The sequence below is a fragment of the Tympanuchus pallidicinctus genome, unplaced genomic scaffold (genome assembly GCF_026119805.1).
Source record: "Tympanuchus pallidicinctus isolate F22 unplaced genomic scaffold, pur_lepc_1.0 scaffold1, whole genome shotgun sequence".
Lineage (NCBI taxonomy): Eukaryota > Metazoa > Chordata > Aves > Galliformes > Phasianidae > Tympanuchus > Tympanuchus pallidicinctus.
This window is the reverse complement of record NW_026294618.1, coordinates 93,765,599-93,791,884: the sequence shown is the minus strand read 5'-3', so window position 1 is coordinate 93,791,884 and position 26,286 is coordinate 93,765,599. Positions and strand designations below refer to the sequence as shown.

At 41.2% G+C, this 26,286-nt stretch overlaps 1 protein-coding gene across 5 annotated transcripts in view; it reads left to right on the top strand.

Moving 5' to 3' along the window:
- Positions 1–26,286, top strand: part of TTBK1 (tau tubulin kinase 1) — a 99,646-nt gene that overhangs the window by 6,948 nt on the left and 66,412 nt on the right. For 3 of the 5 annotated variants that reach the window (XM_052676006.1, XM_052675967.1, XM_052675996.1), the window contains exons 2-3: positions 9,719–9,877; positions 17,280–17,427. In XM_052676006.1, the coding sequence (XP_052531966.1) occupies positions 9,770–9,877; positions 17,280–17,427 (256 nt within the window). In that variant the 5' untranslated portion in view covers positions 9,719–9,769. Of the gene's footprint in view, positions 1–5,374; positions 5,478–9,718; positions 9,878–17,279; positions 17,428–26,286 lie in introns of all 5 variants that reach the window. The other 2 variants (XM_052675975.1, XM_052675985.1) reach the window with 1 other exon arrangement.

Genomic DNA, 26,286 nt, shown 5'->3' with positions numbered 1-26,286 from the left:
TTTCTTTAATACAATTATGAACGGGACTTCAATTATTTTTACATTAAAATAAGACTTGCAACCCCAAGTGTTCTGTAATAAGAAATTCTCAGGATCCGGTTAGCTGGCAAAGCATTGGCAAATTGAGGATCAAAGTATAAGTATGGATAATTGCAACAAATCTGCCCTGAGGAACAGATTTTGAAGTGTTGTTTTTCTTCTTTTTTTCAAGAATGACATTCAAGAAATTCTTCTGGCAGGCACGGTGATGTGGTGTAATGTTGTGAGAGATCTGTAGCAGAATGAGAAGACACATGCCCAAGTCATAGAGCTGTTAAACTTGACAGATAAGGAAACTTATTCTCATGGTTTATGGATGAGGAATGATAATTTGCATGGGCTGGGAGAATGGAAGAGCGTGGTGACAGTTGTGGACTAGATGGCATTGTTGGCACATGTGGAAACGTCTTACCTAAAGGCAACCAGGACAAACTTGTAACAAGAACTCTTCCATGAACTTGCTAAAACAATTCCTCCTTGGAAACTGGATGTTGCAGCAATGCAGGAGTTAAACAGATCATACATGCATCTACAAGAATTGCCATAAACTTTTCTAGGATGTTCAGACACAGAGTGAAAAATCAGTGTGGGCCACAGCTGCTACTGGCATTGATGGTGTTGTTTCCTTTGTTAATATCGTCTTTAGATCAGCTGCATGGGAAACAGATTCCTCTGGAATTGTAGATTGTTCAGATAACAATGAAATCTGAGCTTCCAATGTAAAAATGAGTTTTACACCCCTGGGCACTTCTGTCTTTGAGGGGGAAAAAAAAACGCTCAGAGAACTGCTGAATATGGCTGAGAATGTACTGGGATTTCCCAAGGGTAGGAAAAAAAGTGGGTCAGCCATGAGGACATCACCTTTGGGCAATTCACCAGCTGTCTGCAAACTAAAAAAACTGTAAGGCAGCAGTTCAGAGAATGTTACTGTAGATTTGCTTAAAACATGAGGTAGAGGAAGGTTAAACATGCTCCATTGAGCGTGCTCCAACTAAGGGAGAGATTTTTTTTGTCTGAAACATGGTAGAAATAGTTGCAGGAGGGCTGCAGAGAGATGGTTGAAGTGACTAACAGCTGGCATGATAAAATGTTTCCATCAGTCTCAGGAAATCTCTTCTGTATAATTACAAACAGTCTCTGCTGTGATCAGCAGTGAGCTTGAAAAACAGGAAAAAATGTCCCACTTAGACTCATTTAGTCTGGTATGATGTAACAGTGCAGCAAGTGGCACTTGCCTCACTCTAATTTTTGTTAGATTTCAAAAGGCTCTTGGCAGCACGAAGTCTTAGTGTCGTGTCTGTAAATATGTGTGTGTTTTTTTGTTTTTTAAAGGAAGATAGAAGCATTTGGGTTAGAAAAGACATCTATACGATCATCTAGTCCAACCATCAAACCATCACCACCGTGCTGACTAAAGCCACATCCCTAAGTGCCACGTTGACACATTTCTTGTAGGGTTACAAACACAAGGTGCAGAGCTGGAGGAGGGCATCCAAGGAGAGGCTCCTGACATGCACAGTGCCATAAGCAGTGATCCTTGGGATGGAGGCTTGTTTTCCAACACATCAGAATCCAGATGTTATATGTGGACACTCAAAATCTGCAGCAAGTGCTCAAAATGGACCCTGAACTTCACTAGTTTTCGTTTATATACAGTTTTGACAGTTCTTGTAAAATTAGTGGTGTTTCATCCAAAGTTACATGTAACTTCAGTGGAATCCCTCAGTCTGACTTCTTTAGGATATATTCTTTTTGTACAAACTGAGGTGATCCCAGCTAGGAAAATGCTGGGTGCAGTCCCTTCTTCATCCTTCTCTGTCTTCCAGAAGTTGAGTCCATATATGAAGTACAGTATTCTCTGCCTAGGCACTTAGTGTATGCTCTTATCCTCTGAATCCTCTTGCCCCATCCATGGAGGCATTCAAGGCCAGGCTGGATGTGGCTCTGGGCGGCCTGGTCTGCTGGTTGGCAACCCTGCACATGGCGGGGGGGGTGGGGTGTTGAAACTAGATGATCATTGTGGTCCTTTTCAACCCTTCTATGATTCTATGAATAGCTTTTTGAGGAGTATCTTGATATTTGCAGTGGCTTCATCTAAGATATGATTTGAAGATGAGTATTATTTTTGCTGGAATGCAAGTTGAAAATGGTTGGTCTCAAGCTGTAGGCCTTTTGGTCACTCTGCATTAGGTTATATTTGGGACCATTAAGCAGCTTGTTCCCAGTTTGCAGTACAGCTGAGCCAGCTGCTCAAGGTAAAATGCTGTTCTCCAAGACTAGTGGCTCCAGCCAGTGACTGCTGGGCAGAGCTCTGAAGAGAGGCTTTTGGTGGTCTCATAGAGGATGGTGGTAAGCTCCCCACAAAAGCCCTCTGCAGGGAGGAAGCAGAGGAATTGCCTTAGAGGGATGCTCTAGGGTACAAAACGGTTGATTAAACAAACTAATCCAGGAGCAGCTGCTGAGAACGTACACAGTCGTGAAGAAAAGATCTCCAAGAGCATCGTGTCCAACCGCTGACCCACCCCCACTGTGCCCTCTAACCGTGACCCTCAGTGCCACATCTCACTGTTCTTGGGCACTTACAGGGACAGTGACCACCAGCCTCCGCAGCCTGTTCCAATCTCTGTGTGATGTTTAAAGGTGCAGGCTGAGGTTGACCCTAGAACCGTAGAATCATAGACTGGCTCTGATTGGAAGGGACTTTGAAGAGGTTCCAGTCTCCAACAAGTATAACCTCTGGTAGCTCTTGCTTTTGTTCAGATATATTTGTTCTGGCTACCAGCGTACTACTCAGGCTTTGCAAATAGCAATCAATACTGGCTCTGCAGGTAGTAGATGAGCTTAAACTCCAGTTAGTGCTCATTTTAAGCAGACTATGATATTTGTTTGTTGCGTTAAAAGAGGTTAAGTTGATCATGTTGCAGGAGGGGCTTCTTGGTTTCCATTTATTTAATTTTCTGCTTGGTTCAAAAATTGGAGCAATTTGGTTCAAGGAGTTTGGAAAAAAGTAACAGACTAATTCTCTTTTAGATGTGGGTTTTGGCACAGAAATAACTGCTGTATTTGACTGCTTTGTAATGTATGCTAATTCAGTCTCTGAAAGAATGCATTAATGCACTAACGTCCAACATTTTGGCTTGTTTGGGACACATTGAGTGAAAAGGAATTGTCTTGGGCCACATCTATGAAGACTGCTCTGAAAGTAATGCCTCAATTATTTCCATGGAAAATACAATCCATACAAAAACACTGTTTAATGGAGCGAATTCTCTGCTGTAAAACACTATTTTTGTTCTTCACAGCTACCACCATTAGTTATGCATTTGGACAAGGAATAAACAAGAGCCTACATGCCATATTCATAACAGTCTGCAGCAGTGGAGGTGACCCACTGTTTCTGTTGCCACTGCTGAAATGTACCACCCACCACTTCACTGTGTGACATCCACTGTTTGGACTCCACAAACATTCAGGAAGCACCAATGAATGTCAATGGCTGCCATTGTTTTTGCATGGAGGAATTCAAGTCCGCACTTTTGCTCTTTGCACTTCCATGTCAGACGCCATTCTGTCACGTGGCAACAAAATTGAACAGGCTATTGGTGGGAAGGCTCAATCTCTACTGCCACCTCACCAACATCTGCTTTTATGTCAACTGGAAATGGAGTTGCATATCAACAAATGAAATTGATAATTTTTAGAGCACTCTCAAAATCCGTTCTCAAATTCCTTTCTCAAAAAGCAAAGCACAGCTGCATGCTTATTGCTGCTCACAGGGCCTGTGTTCAGGCACTGTATCACAGTGCACACCACCATTTGCCATAACAGAGTCAGCCCCACACTGTGCCCTCCTCCTGTGCTGGTTTCAGCCTGTGCGGATCGCACACCGCTGTGTGGTTGTTGGGAGTGATGGGTGCCCAGGCTGTTTGCTGGGCCAGATTTGCTGCCCTGGTGGTGTGCAGCCATGAGTTAGACGTGCCTGAGCTTGTATGTTTGGGGCTTTGCTTTCCTTAGGTCATATGCTGATAGTTGTAAGTGACTGTGCAGACTACAGTACCTTCACTTGGCTGTGTAAGCAGGTAAGCAGTAGCAGTGCTGTCAAGGGGTGTATGCTGTCACATTTGTTACACTCTATTTAGTGCAGCCCAGGGTTAGCAGTGAGTCTGGAGCTGCCTCTTTTGATTGCAGCATTTCAGATTGTTTTTCAGTCATATTTACGTCACTCTTTTATGGTCATAAAACAGAAGCTTTTCAAAGGTGAAAAATAGTCCCAGCATCTTGCAACCTCGCCTTTAGTTCTTTATTTATTTAGTTTTACAGAAATGAAATGCTATGAATAGCAAATCCAGACTTTCTAAGGCTGATGTCCTTGCATACCTATGAGAGGAGCATGTCACAGAGGAGACAATAAGCCACAACTGCTAGGAGTTGAGCCCACTCTCTGAGCAGGATTCAGAACAGCAGAGGCAGGCAATGAAGGGAGATGTGTCTGCAAGGAACAATTCAGAACCTTTCGAGCTCCTGCTGTCAGACTTACCCTAACATATGACTTGTTTCAAATTGCTGTTTCAAATTCAGCAGGAGGTATGATGTGTTCCAGGGCTGAAGCACTGTTAGTGCAGTGCAATGTATTTTCTTCTAATCAATTCTCTTATATTGTCGCATGCATTTCTATCCTAATAACAGAATGCTGGTACAAGGTGCAGCTTATTTATACAAAGATTTAAGGATACATATTTTTGTTGTTTTAACACAAGGTGTTTCATTTTTATGGTTGGTATTGTGTGCTGGAAACAGATAAAGTTTGTAGAACAGTGAGAGGATGAGTGCCTGCTGTTAATCCCGCTGTTGACTGAGCCCAACTTCTGCTGCTCAGTTGCACTTGGAAGCTTTGCTGTTCTTACTTCTAAGCTCTCCTGAACCTTCTTTTATATGCTCATTCTCTGCTGCTTTGGTTTCATTTTGGCCTAATGCTGGTAAACCTTTCTCTTAGTGGGATCTTTCAAACCAATATTCATGGTGGGAACAGTTAAGTTATGCTTAAGTTCTACTTAAAACATTTTTTTTTTCTTCCTCTCATTCACATATTGGAAAGAGTGATTGAACTGACTTCCAGGTTGCACCTTACTGGGGTTGCTGCTCTTGTTTTCAGATGTCTGGTCTAATCTCACCTAAAAATCCTTAGCTCACATCAACTTCTTAAAACATCATTGGGATCTGCAGTTAAGGTGGATCCCTTTTCAGGATGGGTGACAACGCTTTGATCAAGTGATGAGGGTTCTGGGCTACAGCAGTCTGAATAATCTACACTTGTTCTAATTGTTTTAATTTGTAGGCTTCCAGTGGTGAGGATGTGTCCTGAAATAGAGTGGCATGTTGTGATTCCTCAACAGTGAGATAAAGACTCTTAAGACTGTCCCAGGACCTTTAGTAAGATGGTGAGAGACAGACCTCCAGAGCTTTGTTCTGCTCTTTAATAACCACTCCGAATCTGATGACTTTTCAACTTGGCTGTATTTTGAACGCTACTAACAAAGCATACCAAGACTGAAATGAACTAATATGGGAAAGATGTCATACAAATAGTAGAGCTTTCTTCAAGGAAGATAGCCAAGAGGATATCAGGGGTTGAGAATAAGAGCAGGGAAAGCATATAAAATGTCTTACCAGAACGCTTATACTGCCTTCAGCAATCGGTGAACTGACAGCTTCTTAAACTAAAGGTGAAATGTTTGCATGCAGCTCTTTAATGGATTTCTAATTGTTATTTATTTTAATGAATTTGTCAAGTCAGTTTATGAATCTCTGCAAGCGTCCGCAGTGAAGAGTTCTTCAGCTCGCAGCTTCTGTGAAGTTCCTTTTGCTTACGTGAGTCGATTTCTTGAAGAACACAGATGTGAACCAGGGAGATACATTTGATACATCTGCCTGATGGGTTACAACATTGGGCACTGCACTGAATAATTCTCATGCAGACCTTCCTCCTAATTTTACTACTGGTGCCTGCCACAGTCATGCTTTTCTGTTGGTCTACGTGTTCATGTCAGTTCAGTAATTGCTGCTATATTACATCAGTTTTCTTGCAAGCTGCCTTAAAATTAAAAAGACCATTTAACTACGTGTACTATTCACTAGAGCTGCCTAGATGCCAAACAGAAGGAACATATAGCAGAGCAGTGTGTCAGAATACTTAGTGAGGCCTTTTAAGCATGGATGGTTTTTTTTGGATATATGTATTTTTTTTCAAGGGCCAGGACTAAATTTATAAAACACTACAGATTCTCCAGTATGGGCTGGAAGAGACAGCAGTAAGCAAGAGCTGATTTCACACTTCTGGATGCTGAGGTTGGCCAAGAGACAGTTCTGTTATTGTCACTGTTTCTTTCTCACACCTGCTTTCTTTCTGCTTCATATGCTATTTCTAGGAAGCCAGTTTCACAGTGTCTTAGGCTTCCTCGGCACTCTTCCTTCTCTTCTTGGGATATGGATACAACTGTTTCCTGGAAAATAGTACATTTCCTACAGGAAGAAGACAGTCTGAAAGTTTTTGTCTTCCCAGTTACTGTCTTCCAAGTTATGTGCCTTTGCATTCTGTAATCTCTACACCTTAAATCTGAACGTGACAAAGATGTTTCAGAGTTCACATACTTTGTTACCATTGGAATCAGAAACATCCTTGCTGGAGCTTAAGAGAACTATTATCCTTCCATCTCTGCTCCAGGTCCCGATAAGTTCAATGAGTCCCCACTCATTTAACTTATAGAGGTGGTGCTCTGTGCTGTCTGTTGGGTAGAGCCCACTGACCATCTCTCACCACCTCACTTCCGTAGCTACACCAGCAAATTCATGCCTAGCAGGGGGCTGGCAACAGGCTTAGATGCTGGACAAGCCATATTTACACTGTATCTGATTTTTTTGGGGATGGAATACTGCATACCACATATACACTTATCTTTGCATAGAAAACATAACTTCTGCCCCTTCTTTGGCCCTTTCTGGGACACTTCTGGAGATCTTGATCAACGTGTGTTGTATTTTTTGTTATGGCTGTAGGCAGTGCTTCATGTTACTCTGATAAACCCTCAGTCAATATGCCTAAGCTTGTTTCTGCAGTGTTAATGCTGCCTCAGGATCAGATTTTTGTTACGTTATCACCGTTTTGTGCTGCTTCTGCCATCTAAAACAGTTTGAAATTTGTCTCAAGCTATAATTAAATTGTCTTTTTTGTTTGGCTGCACCACTGTGGCTGTACCAAAGCGTATATAAACTTTGCTATGTAATTCTTTATCACCAAATGGCTGCTACTCATGGTAGTTCCTCAGGAGGATTTTATTCTATTTCAAAGCCAATAAAGCTTTCTGGGACTCCTTGAATGACAAACACACTGTTGTGGGTTTTTTTGTGCAGTTAGTATAACATTGATAAAGAAAAATGGTATATTCAATACCACAGCAAGCAGTTCTGTCTTGCCTAGCTATGGATACTGTCTCTCTTCTAAAATTATTCTTTCACATTACTTCCTGTCACTGCTTACTAGACCAAAAACTTCTCATGCGCATGTGGCATCAGTGCATGCATCATGCCCCATGTTTTTAGGAATATTGCTTCCAACAAGTGAAAAATAATGCATAACTGGGTAAAACTCCCAAATTCCTTTCTGTCTGTCTTTGTTGCTACTGCCAACCCCCCATTGTGGTGCTCCAGCTGACTCTGTACTGCCTACATGCCAGAGCTGCACTGTGCTGTGCTTGCCCTCATTGAGGGATGCCGAGAGACTTTCGTGTACCTGCATCTCTGTATAGCTATGTTAATGCATTTTTGTATTCTTGTAACACTAAGGGTTTAGGACAGACTTTTGACTTTTTAAATTACATGTAATTAAATGTCTTTCATTTAAGTAATAAAGAACAACCAGCCCCAGGAAGGATTTTAGGGAGGTTCTCTGTCCTGTACAGCCTGCAGTGAGGTACTGTGCTCTTGCCTCCCAGCACATGCAGAGCTCATAGGGATCATGTGTTGGATCACTTCTACTGTTCTGGTTTGGGAATGGCATTAGAATTGCTCATTAGCAGTAAGAAAAAAAAATGTTCTGCTGCCAAACACAGTATGTATTTTTTTCAGTGGAGACTTTTCCAGTTTCTTACTGCCATCAATAGCTGGAGGCTGAAAGAGCTGCTGCCCCATACAGACGCAGGACTCTATGGGAATTCAAAGTATTTCACAGCGTCTTTTCTTCTGAAATTTCTTTATAATTCAGTTTCCTTCCTATTTCTCTTTCATCATTTTGATTGCACTTGTATCAGATGTTGGATTGTATGAACACTTCACAAAAGCCCTCTTACTGCATTATATTCTGCTGCTTGGTTCTTCTACGGTTATGTTCTATTTCTAGAACAGCATCTTCTTTTGAGGTGTTGCATATATTTTCATGTTTGATCATCCTCTATGTCTTGAGATTTGTGACATATTTCTGTCTGCCTCTTCCTTGTGCACACTGTGTTGCTGGTCACTTCCTGTCCTTCCTTCTTGGTCCTTTTATTGCTGGGGAATTTTCTCTACTTGAGCTCATAATTTAATGGGGACTTTCTTCATTTTTTTTTGGCCTGAAGAAGTGTGGTGATCTTTCATTCTCGTTCAGTATTTATGGTGTTGAACTTATTTAACTTTGCAGTCAGAGTGCTGCAGTAGCTCTCGTTTTTAGGAAGGGAAATATGGAGTATCTTTAGGGAAGAAAGGTAGAACAGCAAAGAAAGCTTAATAAAAGATCTGTGCAGCCTGGCCTACTTCTAAAGCAAGCAAAGAATCTTAGACAAAAAGACAAAATGCATTAAGAAGATAATCTATTTGTCCTGTTTCAAATTAATTTTCTTCTAGGGCAGAGCTAATGTGTATCTGAAAGTCAATTTTATAGAAGAATTGTAATAAAAAAAAAATGAAACAAAATTAATTTCTGTGTAGGCTATCTGGAGATCCCTGTAAAAGCAGGGAAAGAGGCATGAGGTAGAATGTAAACACCATAGCAATAAGATATTTTTCTATATCTTTATTTGATAATTTTTAGCAGTGCATATGCTATGAGGAGGACTAATTTATAGATGGCTGAAGCCCTTTCTAACCATCCCCATCTTCTCTGCTTGGCTGTTCATCACAGTATCTTTAATCCTGGCTCTCTAAAGGCCCTTCAACCCTATTGAGATGCTTTTAAGCTTATTGAATGCAATTCCTGGCAAACCCCTCTGATTTGTGTTGGATGCCATCCAATGAAAACCATAAAAACTGCCCGTGTTGCAGCTGCTCTCTTAAAACAAGACCCTTTTGCCGGGTAACTGTAACAGCTCTTGCAGCATTTGGCATTAGATTCTCCTTGACTTTTTGGCTGTCAGGCACAAGAGCACTGGACTCCTGCATGGTATAGCTGGTATCTATCACCTTTTTAGTTTGTGCTGCTGACCTGAAGCATGGTTGCATCTGCCAAGTGTATGCATGGATTGAGCTCGGGTATCTGTATGGTGAGTTAGCCTTCTTTCCTAAGAGACTGGTTCGGAATTATAACTAATAATATTATAAAATTAATATTATATCATCATATCAGGTAAGCAAAACCTGTGAAAATGTAGCATGTACTGCCATAACCTGTATTAATTCTACCATTCTTTACCTCCACCCCTTTTTTCCTCAGATAAATGGCTCATTTAAATTGGGAGCTACTAAAATACTCTCTGGCTGGCAAATGCAGTGCCTAGCAGCAGTCATCAAGGACGAACCAAACATGAGTGGAGGAGGGGAGCAGGTCGACATCCTTCCGGCCAATTATGTGGTCAAAGATCGCTGGAAAGTGGTGAGTAGCTCTGCCTTTGTGCTTCCTTTGGTGGCCCCAGAAGACCACCTCCTCCTGTAGCAGTATAGAAACTTGCTTGGTTAGTCCTGGGCTCCAACACGCAACTGTGGAATGGTATGGTTTAACGCTTTAGTAAGATGCTGAAAGAAGATATTCTAAACACCAGAGCAATATTGACTATCTGGTATTTTTAGAAGACTAAAGCTGCCAGGGGTTTTTAGTTAGGATTGAACTGTTGCAGCTGTCTGAGTCATCTTTTAATAAGAAATTTGGATTTCGAGTTATTCTGGCAAAGAATACTAGAAAAGTGCCTATAAATAAATTACATTACAAAAAGATAATTCAGAAGCAAATGCTTGAGGTTATAACGTAATCTACTTCAAAAGTCAGAAATTCCATAATTAGCTTGTTGGTAAACTTTGATGTTAATTTATTCTAGCACTTTTTAAATTACATCCTCACATATTAAGAGTTCTAGGTCTTTGTAAGTCAGCTGTCCTCTCTAGTGTGCAAGCTGAATGGGGTAGCCATTCAGCAGCCATTTCATCTTGCGTGTACGTTGTGTGGCTGCAGATCTTAATATCAATGGCACGACTGCCATTTGAACTCACCTTTTTGTGTTCCTTACTGCTGTTGTATCTGTGTCAGGAATATTTTACTGGGTGATGTAAGAGGATGTACTTCCTTTTACATGTAAGGCTTTCTCTCTATTGCTGGAGTGAGGTGCCTAGGAGTGAATGGGTGGAAGTAGCATTATATCATCACCTCAGACAAAGAAAGGAGAATATAACGTTAGATTAAATGTTAATTAAAATCACATCTGTGCCATTGTGTCCATTTCTGACTTGAATTACTGGCAGTGTTTGAATAATTAAAATCACTGCACAAAACTCTCTAGTTTGAATTGCAGATGATTTGTAGTAGTAACACTAAGGAGTTTCTCTGTGCTGACCAGATGTGGCACAGCTGCCTTCTGAGTTTTGCAGTGAGTTGTGGATAGCAGAGGATGAAAGAAACTCAGAACTGGGCTTCAGCTCCATGTTGAGGATAGATTATTTTCAGCAGCCCACTGCAGATAAGATACCATCCTTTGTTAGTGTTACAACCTGCCTGTATCTCTTTGTTGCTCTTAAGAAGTTACACTTTGCTTTGTTCCTGTTACTCCCCCGTTGCCTACCTCTCTTCATCCTAGCATTTTGCTTGTGGTTTTTCCACGGCCTTCATGGCTTATCCCCTAACAGTCTATTTTTAAGCAATTCAAACTGCTCTTCAATCTCCATGCTTCCTGAGAGCAGATGGAGGATCTCTATTTTCTTTGCAATTAGATATCAAAACAGAGACAACTCCCCACCCCTTCCCAAAGCTTTCCGGAGCAAATGCAGGGAAGCCTTGCTGTGCTCTTGCAGCTTTTGGCTGGGGCACGTACATTTGTTTTGGAATGCTGATGCATGTGGAGGCCAACTGACGTATAGGATCTGAAACTTGTTCTGTGCTTATGGACTTCTCAGGAAGTGCTGTTTGCAGCTTTTAGCCAACGGTCTATCTCTCAAACTGAGATTTCCTCAGACCTTACAGTTTGATCCATTGGTACACGTTCTTTGCAAAGCTGACATTAGATGCAGTTCTTATGCTAGCTGTTGCTTTGAGTATATTGATGCAGATACTCTTGCCCTTTCCTCTGGACGGTAGCTAGTTTGGGCTTGTGCCATTCCTACAGTTCATCAAGCCTCAAGGTTTTATTTCTTGGCTGGGAGTGCTAAAATGTCTTCTGCAAATTATTATATTTTTGTGTGTGTTTCTGTTTGCTTTTTCTTTCACAGTCCAAGCCAAGTAACTTTGTTCATGGATGCTGCAGGACTCTTTAAAAGCCTAAAATATGTCCAGTTATGCTCCTAGAGAAACATTTCAAACTGACTTTAAATTTCTGTTGACACTAAGCATAAGATTCAGTGGCTTTATTATTATTGTGTGAGCATGGGGACAGCTAGAAGCTCTACCAACTACTCTACCTCAGAAAATACAGAAACATGCGGGTGTACTGCCAGCAACAACTAACTCTGAGTAACTGCCCTTCATGTTTTGTAGTGCTAGCTTACACTGTTCTTAAATACTGCAGTGAGATCATGACTCTGCTTGAAGTGTCTGAGAAATTGCATCATTTGCTTAAGGCCAGAAATAGCACTGAGAAATCCTGATTCACCCATGGTATTTTGCTTTGTGTTAACTCAGTTGTGTTGTGAGCCCTCACTGCATGGTCATTGCTGGGCCCCTCAAGAGTATATGCCCATTAGGCAGGTCTTTTGTGCTGTCCCCTTGGTGTGCCAGGTGTCGGTGTGTGATCAGTCAGAACAGGGAGCTGCATGGGACTCGGAGTAGTCTGGCAGAAATATACCTCTGTTGGCCCAAGGGATTGGGTACCATAGGAGCAAGTTACACATAAAAAAGGGGGGTGTTCCTTAAGTGAGTGTAGTTTATTGGTAGCTTTTTTTTTTTTCTTCTTTTTTTTTTTTGTCATAGGCATTTCTGAATTTAACACATAGCATGCAACCTGGACGGGCAGAGCTTTGCTGTGAGTAGTGGATCCTGCTCAAGCAGGTGTGTGGCATATTTATGTGGCACTGGGGCCGAGATGCCAGAAGGTTTTTTGTGTAATTTGTTCTCCCATTGTGACTATCTCTGGCTGGGCATCTGCTTGAACCTTGTGCTTCTTAGCGCTGGCACACTTCCAGTATTGAGCCAAGTTCTTATTTTAGATCATTTTAATGTATTCCTTGAATTCCTTTTGTCCTCTCTTCCTATATGCTTGGTGACAAATTCTGACAAATGAAGATGTTAGTTCTCTGCAGTTAGCTTGGCAGTAGTTCATTTTCCCATTGCTGCAAGTGAGTAAAACTTGGCTTTCTGACAATGATTTGTTGTTGTTATTTTAGGAGAAAGGAATGGACAGGGAGTACTTGTGCCTTTCATCAAAACTTAGGGACTTGAAGAAGTAGTCTTTTGAATCATCATTCTTTACCTGCAGATGTTTTAACTAGATGAAACTTGAATGGTGCTAGAACCATGCAACTCTCGCTGAGGCCCCACAGGATGACTTGATCCAAATATGCTCTTTCTGATGTATGCTGCTACACTCAAGGATGGGAACTAAAACATGGCCTGTATATAGAACTAAGTCTAGGTGTCTAGGTGGCTTCTCAGTTTGTGCATGTTTTATCTGAGTTAGTTACCCCTTGAGATCAGTGCAACTCCTAGATGAGTGGACTCTGAGAGTTTGGTGAATATCAGTCTATTCTTTCTTACTTCGTGTTAAGTCAGATGAAGCCTGCTTGCCATTTCTGGATGAGCTGGCCTGTTGAGATGGGCTGTAAGAGTTGCAGACTTGACCACAGAAGTACTCCTAACGGGTAGATGCAGTAGTTACTGTTTGCCCTTGGCAGCATCTGAAGCATATGGATGACAGCCTTGTCCCTGGCTGAGTTCGCTGGCCTTCAGTTTGGTATTTCGCTCTGTCTTAAGAGCTCATGTTCTGCTTCCTGACCTTGCCACTGACACTGGGACTGAACATCTCTTTTCCTGGGAAGGTCTTATCCGTATATAATATCCTTGGAAGGCAGACTTTGATTAGAACAGTGATGTCTTATTCACTTGCTAAATAAAAGATCAAATTTGTAATTAAAGGCTATTTTTGGTTTCTGGGGGGGGGGGATTGGGGTGGAGTTGGAGGATTGCCGTGTTATTCTGGCCTGTCCCTCTGTGAAACAGTGCAGTTTTCCATTTTCCCAGTGGACCTGTACTTTTTTCCTGCCAGAGTACTTTTTCTGCTTAGTGGGAAGGCCTTTTTTTTTTTTCCTTTTTTTTTTTTTTTTTTTTTTCCCCTAGGTTCTGAAGGATTTTGTTGCAAGTATCTTTCTGGATAAATCCAAAATGTTAAGGATATATAAAGGAGACTTCAAAGGGAATAGTCTGTGTTTTGTATAACTGCTGACATGTCCAGAGGGGCTTTAGGTATTGGCTTGCTCAATTGGGATGTAGAAATTTTGTGTTGGTTGTCCTGAGAGAAGCCCAGTCTGGGGAATTCCTTGAACCCCCTCATCAGAGCTGGCTACACCAAGCAGAATGGCTTTTTGGTAACAGTTTACCAAAGGGCTTGATGTGTCATGAAGACTAGAAAATGGAAGAAGTGCTGCAGTGTTCTAAATGGTGATGTGGTCACTGGTGGCATACTGAAAGGACTGTAAGCATGTCTGAAATGCAGCTGACTTAGCTTTAGCTGTCTATGTATGAGTCAAAATAGATACCTGTATTTGGTAGGTGAATTGTTCACTCAGCTCCTCAAACATGGATGCATAGCTTCCATGCAGGCTCTTACATTTTGGTAGAAATAATCCTGCTTCTGACCTCAGCGTAAAGAGTAGTTGGTCTGATGAAAGGTAGAAGAAGGATGAGATTAAACTATTCCCTGGGAAGAAAGGCATGGGCTGGGTGATTCGTGATTACCTATTACGTGATTTTCATTAGACGTTCCCTTCTCTTTCTCGATTTTGTATTTAGCAGTTTCCCTATTTATTTTCTTGAATGGTATGTGTCCATCTCTCATTTGTGTCCAGCAGAAAGCTATGTAGAATTCACCTTAGGGCAGTGAACTTCCATAGAGTATCCAAGCAACAAGGAGATGCCTGCATGGAAGCCCTTGACCTCAGCTAAGGCCTTCATTGCAGTATAACAACTTGCTCACTAACAGAGAAAAGGAAATGGCTGCTGATTGCCTCTGGATGTTGCTGAAAGACCAAGGAGGTTGGCAGTACTGGTAGTGATGAGCAGGACCATCTGGTGTGCTGGGAAAAGTATGCTAGAGGATAATTTCCATAAAGGAGTGACTAGAATGTATGTATAAAATCAGCTTTCTGATTCAGAAGAAACTTGTCTTAATCTCACATCATCTTGCATTTGTTGCTCTATAGACTTACATGCATCTTCTAATTCAGTTGTTTTTCCAGGTGAGCAGTCTTAATACCTGAACCTTTCTTCCTGAATCTGCTTTTCTGATACACACTTTCATTTGTTTCTGCTGAGGTGGCAGTCCTAGGCTGTCTAGTTTGTTCATCCTTAGTTTCCCAGGCTCACAGTTATTCTCTTAGTCCTGAAGTGAACCACTTCTACCTCTTAAAGAGCTTCTAACAGCAAAGTGCTCAGCGATGTATATTGTACACAAGACCTTCCTACAGATGCTTACTGTGTTGCTATCCTAATTGTGTAACTGTACTGTTCCATTCACACTGTAATAGCTTCGCATTTTGACAACTTTATTGAGGACTGTCCATGTTGGGGCCAGTGAATGGAAAAGGATCTTCGTGTGCTGGCTCAGACGTATTTCTTGTAAGATCAATTTATTGAATTTGCAACCAGGCAAGACATTTGGGTAGCCTATGTCTCCTGTTCAATCCTGCTATGTTATATTTGTTACTGACGACTTTTGTTTATGATGATGTGCATTTTCCCACTGAGACTTCTCCCATCTTCCTTCAAGGTCCTCCCAGGTCCCAAATAAACTTTTTGCCACCTTCAGCTTTTGCTACTCCTTTTTTCATCTTCTTTGTCATTAATATGCCAAGGAACAGAAGATCCCATGTACTGAATACTGAGATATTACCTGACGTGTTATTGTGCTGAATGTAGCATTGATTTGATTGAAAGATTTTAAATAGCCAGCTCACTTTGTATGAATTTCCAAGTAGAAGTAGAGCTGCACTATAATAATTTATGAATATGTGCTGACCTAGTTATTGGGATGTTTATTGTTTGAATATGCCTGTGTAGCTCAGCAGAATGTTGTGAGGAAAGATAACAAGGGAAAAGAAGAATGGCTCCGGATAGCAACTCTCAAAAGGTTATCCAGGAATAACTTCAGAGATAATACTTAGGGTGTTAATCCTAAAAGTACTACAGTCTCTTGTACCAGCTACCATGTAGAAGTGTTTTTCTTGACCTGTGGGACAGGAAAGTAAATGTTTTTGGTCACCTTGTGAAGAAAATCTTGCCCTTGAGAGTCTGGAACTTTTATTTATCAAACTGGACAGATGCACAGGACAGGCTATGTGATGCAGAAAACATCCAAAAACATCATTTAAACCTCATCAAACATTGTGTAAGATACATGTTCGAGTGTCTGGCTGATTTAAGCTGTCTTTTCTCTTCAGATGTGACTGTTGCTTTTGGAAATGAGCAGTCCTCAGGGCTTCCAGAGCAGCTGCAAACACAGTGCATGCGGAATGCTGAAGAAATGGGCTGCGGTTAGGTTCAGAGAATAAGTGCTAAGTGGATCAAAGGAGCTCTGGTCTAGCTATGCTGTAAACCTGAAGTTGTTCCTGTGCAACACAGCGTGCTTTAAACATCTAAGGGAAACAGAAATTTTTAAAAAAGTAAAGGAATTGTCCTGGCAAAGACACTGACATTTGCAACACTTCAGGAGTCTGTCTTACATACATATGTATATCTATATGTACATATGCTTTCAAGTCTCAGCAGAAGGAAAATCAAGGAATCACTTTCCAGGAAAAGCTCAGCTTGTGCTCTGAGTGGATGACTGCTGTAGAACAAGCAAATAACTTACATAAAGTGGGTGCAGATCAGATGTGCTGAAACCTGGGCATCTTTAGCTTTCAGTTTGTTTTAGCTTCCAGGTAGGGAGATGGTAGTATTGTGATGCAGTGCTTAGTTTTGCTTATAGACACAAAAAGCTTCATTTGATGTAGTTTAAAAAATAATAATAACTAGAGATTGAGAATCAGAATGGAGAAGTTCCTGTGGCTTGTGCAGGACTGCTTTGAGTTAGTGCAGTTTTCAGTTCTCAGAAACATGACACTGAAGTAGCCTCACTAGCAGAGCAGGTCAAACATCTGAAAACTTCCTGTAATATTTAGTTCTGTATTTAAAATCTTGCGAATGAGGTTCAAACTTAATTTTATTTATTACTTGCAAACATTAATTCCATCCACTGTAGTTGTGTTTTACTGCAGAGATCAGTGTGCAGAAGATGAATGACAGTTTTTATCTTTCACACTCTACATAATCATTCTGCTATCTCCTTAAAGGGTCTTTCCTTTGATTTTTGGCAAGAACATTATTGGCATAATAGGCTTTACCATTTGCTTTTGTATGTATCACGTGTCATCACTTGCAGAGCTTGTTTTTTGTTGTGCAGCAAAGAATTTATACATAGCACAGTCAAGTGGGCAGCTGGACTTCTGCCTAACTGTGCACTGAAGGGATTCAGGCACAGCACAGACTGGGAGCTGAATTTGTTCCTGCCTGTGCATTAAAGAAGCTAGTGCCTGGCTCTGTGGGAGACAATTTGTTGCCATCTCTCTTGTGCATTGTACCAAATCTCCTTGTACTTTTCTAGTTGAAGAAGATCGGTGGTGGAGGCTTTGGGGAGATTTATGAAGCAATGGATCTGCTTACCCGGGAGAATGTGGCCTTGAAGGTGGAATCAGCTCAGCAGCCCAAGCAAGTTCTCAAGATGGAAGTAGCTGTGCTGAAGAAGCTGCAAGGTAAGGCAAGAAAGCTCTTTGAACTCAAAGATAGAGGTCACTGTGCACGTTAACTATTATAATCCAAACTTGCAAATGTTTTTCATAAGTTTCCCTTCATCTACTTTATATAACCATTAGGTCATGGCCTGAACCAATGATTGAGCATGTGGTGAGGGAGTTTGGCCAGCCCTGGGAGCACAGGTGTGAGCAATTCACCTGTGTGAATGGAAGGAGTGAACCCTGGGTTCACCCCACCGTAACCTCATTTGAGGGCTGGCAGCCAAAAAGGAAGCATCTCTACTTGGAGATTGCCTCCTTTGGTTGTTTTCTAATGAGCACTTATTCTCAGAAAGAGGTAAGCTATTCCTCCTTTACTACCAGAGTGTGACCAATGCCTTTCTTGGGTAACCTGAAAACTAGTCAGTGGTAGCTATATCCTCTGCCTTGTACCATACAAACCTGCAATGTTATGTTAAAAAATTTAACTCAGAAAATTACTGCATTCTGCAAAGCGTCCTGTTCAAATGGGTTCCAACTATAGGAGCTGCTTTTGTTCACCAAGTTAAAGTAATAATGGGGAGACTAAAATTGAGTTATTGATACACTAGTCTGTTTTCTTTAGTGGTATTGATTAGATAATACTGATTAGGTGATACTTATTAAAGCAAGTGATGTCTGACTAAGAAGTAAGGTTAGGTGGTTGCTCCTGAAGGACTGGAACGGTGGTTGTGTCTAAAACACTGAGCGTGAAGGAGTCTCCATGTAAAGTGATTCAGTAGTAGATAAGTGCAAAAAGTGCAGCAGTTGCTCTTGGTTGAGGATATAGCAAGGGCTCTTCTACTAGAAATTGAGAGCTGGGGGAGGAAGGAAACAATTTCCAAGCCTGCCCTTGTGAAGCTGAGAACTCCTGTCTGCAAAAGTGCAGTTGTACTGATTTCTTGGTGAGGCCAAAGGCAGCTACTGGCAGATACAATTTTTATGAAAGGATGTTTTCTTTGGCACGATTTGCACTTGAGCCAGAGAAATGTCTTCTCACGAGACAATGAGCTGTGTACTTATCACTAAGTCTCGTGCTTCAGAGGTATTGTGGCCCTATGTCAGTGCTTGTACCTTTTCACCCTCTAATCCAATCAACTCTGGAGATTTTGTACAGGGGTAACTTTTACAGGTCTTATCAAATATGGGTTAATGTCTGTGTCACACTGTCTCTGTAGTGACTTGCATTAGTTTTGCATAGTTGAGCTTTTACAGGATGAGGACTGATAAAAGCCTTTTTGGAATACGCTTTATTATAATAGATACTTCTATGCTTGGGAAAGGGGATGAAAGTAAAGAAGAAATCAACCCAGATCATTAAGACATTATTGCTGGTGATATGTGAAAGGTCTGGATATGCAGAGGCTCTTGGAGAACAGCAGAGCAGGTGGCTGAGTTCTGAAAGCAATGTAATGAGAACCTGCAAAGCAGAGATTTAGATTTTTGCATTTGGTTGTATGCTCTCAAGTGAGTGAGTGGTGTGACCGTGTAGAACGGCTTGTTATTGGAATAATGAGAAAGAATGCTATTATGCTGGCTAATGTCAATGCATACTATATCCAGAGCAGGGAATGCTTAAAAAGCATGACCTGAAAATACCAAATCAGAGCTAACATCATAAAATGTTCAGGGAACTGACTAACACATTTACTTTTCCATCAGCATTTGTTGTTGAAAATAGCAAGTGCTTGAAAAGCAGCCAGAATTGTATGCAGTGTGATCTTGGTAATTTAGGGGTGGGAACAGAAAACTAGGAAAGTTCACTGGCAAACCAATTAGTAAGTATTAAGGAACAAAAAACCAGAAGCAGCACAAGTGACTATGCATCAGCTATCTGGCATTTAAGAATGACAAATTACTTCAGCCATGTTTGCACAAATCGAACTGCTCTGTGAAGAATATAGCTTTTTTTGGTTCAAGGTTAATCCCCAAATGCTTTACTGAAATAAATTATCAAGTTAAAATAAGAAATAAGGTTGAGAGATTTGGGAATCATGCATTGTGTATGTTTTCATAGTGAGCTGTTGAGGAGAGGTGTGAAGTCTTTCAGAAAAGGAGGCACTGACTTTGGGCAAACAATTGGTGGAAGGGAGTAAGGTGGTGATACTAGCGTAGATGTTTGTCAGTTGTGCTTTTCCAGATGAAAAGCAAGGGGTAAGCCCTGTAGAGTCGTTCTGTTCTGATCCTAGTTGATTCAATTTTTCTGGCTGCATAAGACTTTGTTTAGGTACAATGTCTTTGCCAAAGATAAAAATCCTTTCTGGCTTTTGTTGTTACTTGCAAGGATCCTGGATCACCCTCACTTTCCCAGTCTCCGTACTGTCTGGGAGGTACCAGCAACAGTACCCTTTTAGACTGTGAATGAAACGTGGTTAAAAAAACTATCTGAATCCTCACTGAATGATGGTATTCCAGCAGTCATAGCTAATAACAGAATCAGTGGCCACAGAACTAAAACACTGGACTTCTTGTTACTTGGATTTGCAGCGTGTTTACACTCTGTCTGCTGTAGGTAAAGTTCTTTGCTGTTAATCTGCACCAGACCTGGGTGCAGGAATCATTTGTCGTTTTTGTTGGGCTTAATTATCTCTGGCTGATCTGTCCCTTCCATAGTTGAAAGAATAAGCAGGACTAAGCTTATCCACAGCATCAAAAAACTTCTCTTGAAGAAAGCTGCCGTGCAGTTCTGAGCTAGTTAGCGTTATGGAGAGTTAGGAGCCACATCAGCAATGGAAAGTTTTTACAGTAGTGGACTTCTGTGGTGTAAAGCAATAAGAAAGCAGCATGTAGTTTGTAAGTGTAGAGATAATAAAGTAATAGTTTAAAAAAAATACAAAAAGATATTTTTCTTAAGACAGTTAATAGGGAATTATCCTGTTAGTGGTGAAAATCTTGCCTGTGACAAATTCAGGAGCTGTTTCAGGAACTGTTTGGCACATCTGCAAAGGGAATTTCTGCACAGATACAGCTTCTCTATCAGAAGAGTACTATTCTAGTGCCAAGCCCTTCTTTTATTACTTTAATCACTATTAAATTATTTTCAAATGATATAATTATATACAATTGTACCACTTGCAAATGGCTTTATCCTTAGTTTGTGTTTTGTCTACTTTGCAATCAAGTATTTTGAAAACAAGTCTGAACTGTATTGTCAAAGTACTTCGTGCAGATAGAGCTTGCATCCAGTACAGAAGGTTATTGATCTAGATACATCTGAAAGTGTTTGGCTGTGTAGGTAAGGCTTTAGACCATATGTGTTAAAGAGGAATAGAAATAAGGTGTGTATGGCGAAGTGAACTCAAAATTGCTTGTCCAGAGAGCAAGGGCTTCTATAGGGTTGTCTGTGTCTACATTAGTGAGCAGTATAATATGAGCAGATCAGTAAGTTACAGCAGTTGCTGAGAGCCTATGCATCTTCATACATGACTTCAGGACTTTTAGACATAAACAGAGTGTGGTCTGGGAACTTTGCTTTGGTCTAACTTCAACCGGTCCCTTAGTATGAAAAGTTCTTTTCATCCCCCCATAGTGAGACAATTTGATGCTATCCGAGGCACCAGTTGTTGATGTGGACTCTGTTTCCTTCATGATTTGGGAACTGCTTGGTACGGATCTGGAATGGAGCTTCTAGATATTTTTGTTCAAAAATAAGTTTACGTGACCTGCATCTGCTCAGTGAACTGATGCATGGCATTTGCAATGATTTGAGGCCTTATGGGAGTTTGCTTTAAAAAACCCTTACTGGTACAAACCAGGATTCTGAGACTCTTGTTCTTTGGCATCATAAAGGAGGAAAAAATGAGATTGCTTTGTTACTTAGCACTTACAAGTGACAGAACTCCTCTTTCCAGAAGAGAAATTTTTTCCATATCTTCCATATTTTTTAACCCTTTGGGGTGTAGGCAAAGGATCATAAAGGAGATCAGAGGACTGGAGCACCTCTGCTATGAAGAAAGGCTGTGGGAGCTGGGCTTGTTCAGCCTGGAAAGGAGAAGCCTTTGGGAAGACCTCATTGCAGCCTTCCAGTATTTTAAAGGAGCTTGTAAGTAGGAGGAAGGTGGTTTTTGTGTGTTTTTGTGTGTTTTTCATGGCCTGATAGTGTTAGGATAAGAGTAAATGATTTTAAATTAGCAGTGGGAGATGTTAGGGAAGAATTACTTACTCAGAGAATAGTGAGACCCTGGCACAGCTCTCCATAGAGGCTGTGATGCCCCATCCCTGGAGGGGCTCCAGGCCAGGTTGGATGGGGCCCTGGGCAGCCTGAGTGGGTGGCAGGCAGCCCTGTCCATGGCTGGGGGTTTGGCTGGGAAGGCTTTAAGGTCTCTTCCAACCCAAAACATTCTTTGATAGACAGAAACTGGTCTGTTCTCTCTATGATATTTTTCCCCACATTATAGCTTTGTTGTGGAGCAACATTAAACTAGTAAAGGGGCATCTTTGAAATACTGACCTGACTCTTTGGAGTTAATCAGAGTGTAATGGCTGTGTTAAAAGAGCTCTAGCACAGCTTTTGAGGTTCTGGGCCCAGGCTATCTCACTGTCAGTCTGGCTTTCCTGAGCACTATTTCTGTTCACTCAGCACAGGATTTTTTTTTTTCCTGGTGTGAGAGCTCTGTGTGCTTGCCTTTGACCTCACTTGTCAGCCAGATATTTCTAAGCTCTGCTCAGTGTGACATGTTCTTTGTAAAACCCTTCTTCTCAGTGTAACCAATCTCATTGCGTAGGACTCTGATTAATTTTATTCTGCAGTGCAGAGATCTTCTGCATATTGAATAGCTGTGCAAGATGCAGCCTGGTCACAGGCATTGTAGTTTTTGAGTGCTTGATTTTCTTGTTACAGAAGACAATGAAGCAATTTTGTGTTGCTTGTTCCCAATTCACTGCCAGGGATTGGACAGGTAAGAATTCAGTAATAATAATAATAAAAAAAGAAAGGAACAAAAGGGACCTCACTTTTTTTTTCTTGTCTGCCAGTCCCAATCCCTTCTTTTTCTATGTGACTTGCTCTTGTTAAAACAGCGTCTTAACTCCCTGCAATTCAGTTTGTTACTTTTATAGTCACTTTTCAAGTTTCTAGAGCATTTTGCTAGGCTGATATAACCATGCTATCTGTAAAGGCAGGAAAGCAAGGCTAAGTACCCTTGGAAGGTGTTAACCTAACCCAGGGAGGCAGATTCGTATACCTCAAGAATCTCTAGTGCCTCTGCCAAGCACATTTTGCCAAGTGAGGAAGCCCTATGGGTGTTTGAACTGGCATTTGGATGTCATGTTTCTCTTGGCATCACAGGAGTGGGGAGTGCTATAGACAGGGACGCCTCCCTCTGACCAGGCTGCTCACAGCCCCATCCAGCCTGGCCTTAAATGCATCCAGGGAGGAGCATCCACAGCCTCTGGGCAACCTGTGCCAGGGTCTTACCACCCTCACAGTAAAGGATTTCTTCCTAGTAGCTAGTTTAAACCTACCTTCTTCCAGTTTAAAATCAATTCCCTTCATGTTCTCACTACCTGCCCTTATGAAAAGTCCTTCCCAGGCTTTCCTGTAGGCCCCTTCAGGTATTGGAAGGCCGCTATAAGGTATCCCTGCAGCCTTCCTTCTCCAGACAGAAGAGCCCCAGCTCTCTCAGCCTGTCCTCATAGGGGAGGTGCTCCAGCCTTTTGATCATCTTCCTGTCTCCTCTGGACCCACTCCAACAACTGCACGTCTTTCTTGTGTTGGGGCCCCAGAACTGGACACAGTACTCCAGGTGGGGTCTCACAAGAGCAGAGCAGAGAGGCAGAATCACCTCCCTCAACCTGCAGTTGAAAATATGGAGAATAGCGTGACTGTTACTACACACACGCACAAAAAAAAACCCCTTCAAATTGTAACTGTAATGTTGTATGTTTTTACTCTTTTTCTTACTATTTATTTGATTAGTTTAATCGCTGTCTTGAAAACACACTAGGAATATTTGAATATTTAAATTAGTAGATTCAAATACTGTTTTCTAGTATCCTGAAACTCATATTTTTCCATGCATATGCTCAAAAAAGATGATCATTTAATGTTTAACTGCTGTGTGATGAATGTTTATCATGAAATTGAAAAGTTTCAATATTAACTTGTTTCTTATTTTGTGTATCTACAATGTTATATACATATATATATATATATATCCTATAGTGGAAGGGCTTTCCTCTTGTCATTATTTTTATACATTAGGACATGGTTATTGAGTATAATGTTTGAGTTCCTTCAGAACAGGGGTGGTGAAGGCCACTTCAGTGTATGAAATATTTGTATTTCTTACCCCATAATGTTCAAGTGTATGTTCACTTTAATTTAAAAGTAATAGCAGGGAAAAAACAAACATTTCTTTATGGATGAACATTAAAGCACTTCATTAACTAAATGCTTAGAGGAAATGAATGCATGCTTTTATCTGGCAGATAGTGCAGTAAAATGAACGCAAGGCTACTTCTACTAAATGGAGCTTATACTTTTTTTTTTTTTTGTCTTTTCTGAGTGAAAGCGTGCTTTGCTGTTCTCTGTGCTATGATCTTCATGCTTGTGGATTGCATGTGTGAGGGAAGAAGGCTGTTTCCCTTTGCCTTAAAGGAAAATATAACAGCTCCATCATCTTGATTGCTCAGTGGGGTTTTAACATGATTGGCTTTGTGTGCTGCATAATTTTGATCAACTGTTGGACTGATCTGCAGGAATCCCAAAGTTATAGCTGACTCTCATCTTCCATCTGCTACTTCAGCATGGCATGGACTCCTCTGAGAGAGCAAACAGTTGTATTCTAGTGTCTTCTCCAGCTGGAAAATGAATAAAGGCATCCGAAACCCAAAGGGGTTTATGCTGTAAGCATTTATCCCATCTATGTGACCAGCTGGCTGCCTCTAAATATGGCCTGCTTTCTCTACATTCTTATGTTCCTTTTGTTTCATGCAGGAATTGGTGCAGAAATGTGTTATCAGCATAGATATGCATATAGTTCTCAATGATAAACAATTACAAATGCAAATATGTATTCTGTAGAATTTTGTGATCCAGAAAATAATAATATTATGAAGCAAACTGATTTATAAGAAAGAGAGATACTCAGGAATATAACTGAAATCTGAAGCAGCCATACGGAGTTAGCGGAGATGTATCTTAAGTCACAGTCAAGTGTATCAAACAGTAGCATTCTGTTCCTCTGAAATAACTGATTGGAGTGGCTAAGTTCTCACTGTTGGAGGATTGTTTTTTAATGTCCTTGTCTGTAGTTTTAAAGCAATAAAAAGTACCTAGTGCACTTGCTGGGAGTGCTACACGATCATTTAAAACAATAAAAACAAGTAAAAGTTGTAGTCATTTACTCTCTCTACCACACAGTAGCTCTCATTGCCAGCAAAATAGTCCTTGTTTTGGTTCTTACTTCAATATCCATCTTATTGTGCTCTAAAAGGCAAACCAAAGCAAAGTATGACTTGCAGCGTGTAAATATGTAGGAGGCTGAATTGTGCTAGTCTGGGCTGGGGAGTCAGTGCTGGGGTGAGTGGGAGTTTGTGCTAGGAGTGTTCGTCATTGTATTGTGCATCTTCCTTAGTTCTGCTTATTAGTAGTCAGCTTTTAAAAGAATATATATACATCATTACATATACGTTGCCTGAACCTAGTGTGATTCAACAAGACCAGGTGCATTGTGCTGCACTTGGGACAGTGCAATCCCAGATATGGAGAACTCATCAAGAGCAGTCCTGCAGAGAAGGTCTTGTGGTTCTGGTGGATGAAAAGCTGGGCATGAGCCAGCAATGTGTGCTTGCAGCCCAAAAGGCCAAACAGGGCCGTGGGCTGCATTAAAAGAGGGATGGCAGCAGGGAGAGGGAGGGAGTTGTCCCCCTTTGCTCTGCTCTCGTGAAGCCCAATCTGATGTACTGAGTCCAGGTCCATGCCCCGCAGCACAAGAAAGATGTGGAGCTGTTGGATCCAGAGAAGGGCCACAAAGATGCTTGGAGGGCTGGAACATCGCTTCTGTGAAGACAGGGTGAGGGAGTTGGGCTTGGTCAGCCTGAAGAAGGGGAGGCATCATTGTATCCTTCCAGTGTTTGAAGGGAGCTGTATAAGAAAGAGAGGGTCTGACTTTCTGCATGGTCTTTCTTCTGTCAGAACAAGAGGCAATGGCTTCAAAATAAGAGGGGAGATCTAGATTAGATGTGAGGAGAATTTTTTTTTTTTTTTTTATATTCAGAGGGTGGTGAGGCTCTGGTATGGCTGCCTGGACAAGTTGTGGGTGCTCTATCCCTCGAGGTGATTCAGGTTGGGTTGGATGGGGCTGTGGGCAGCCTGAGCTGGTAGGGGCAGCCCTGCTTATGGCACAGGGTTGGAACTGGATGACCTTTATATCTCTTCTAACTCAAGCCATTATATGATCATACTTCCCTTCTGCTAATACAGAAAGCATGTCATCTCAAATCCATTATGGGACATGATCTGAAACCACAACTTCCACTCTGTTGGGAACGCACTGTTGTTTTTTGAATATGGGTCTTGTCTGATGTCACTTGATAAATGTAAATGCTGCTGCAGCACTTCTGTACCACAGGGCAGTGAACTTCAGGGGTCTAACTAGTATTGTGTAATTGTATGTAAACCATATTGTTTAACTGTATGCCAGAATATGACATGTATTTCTTCCCTTTTTTTTATTATAAAATTGCCTTTAACAACTTCTATGTTTTAATAGTTTTTCACATACATTTTTCTTTTTCCAGAGTTTCTGACAAATAAAATTAGGGTTTGTTTATGCACTGAAGTAGCATTAGAATAGCTGTTCCATGGGAAAAAATCTAATAGGGCAAGTATAGTAACAG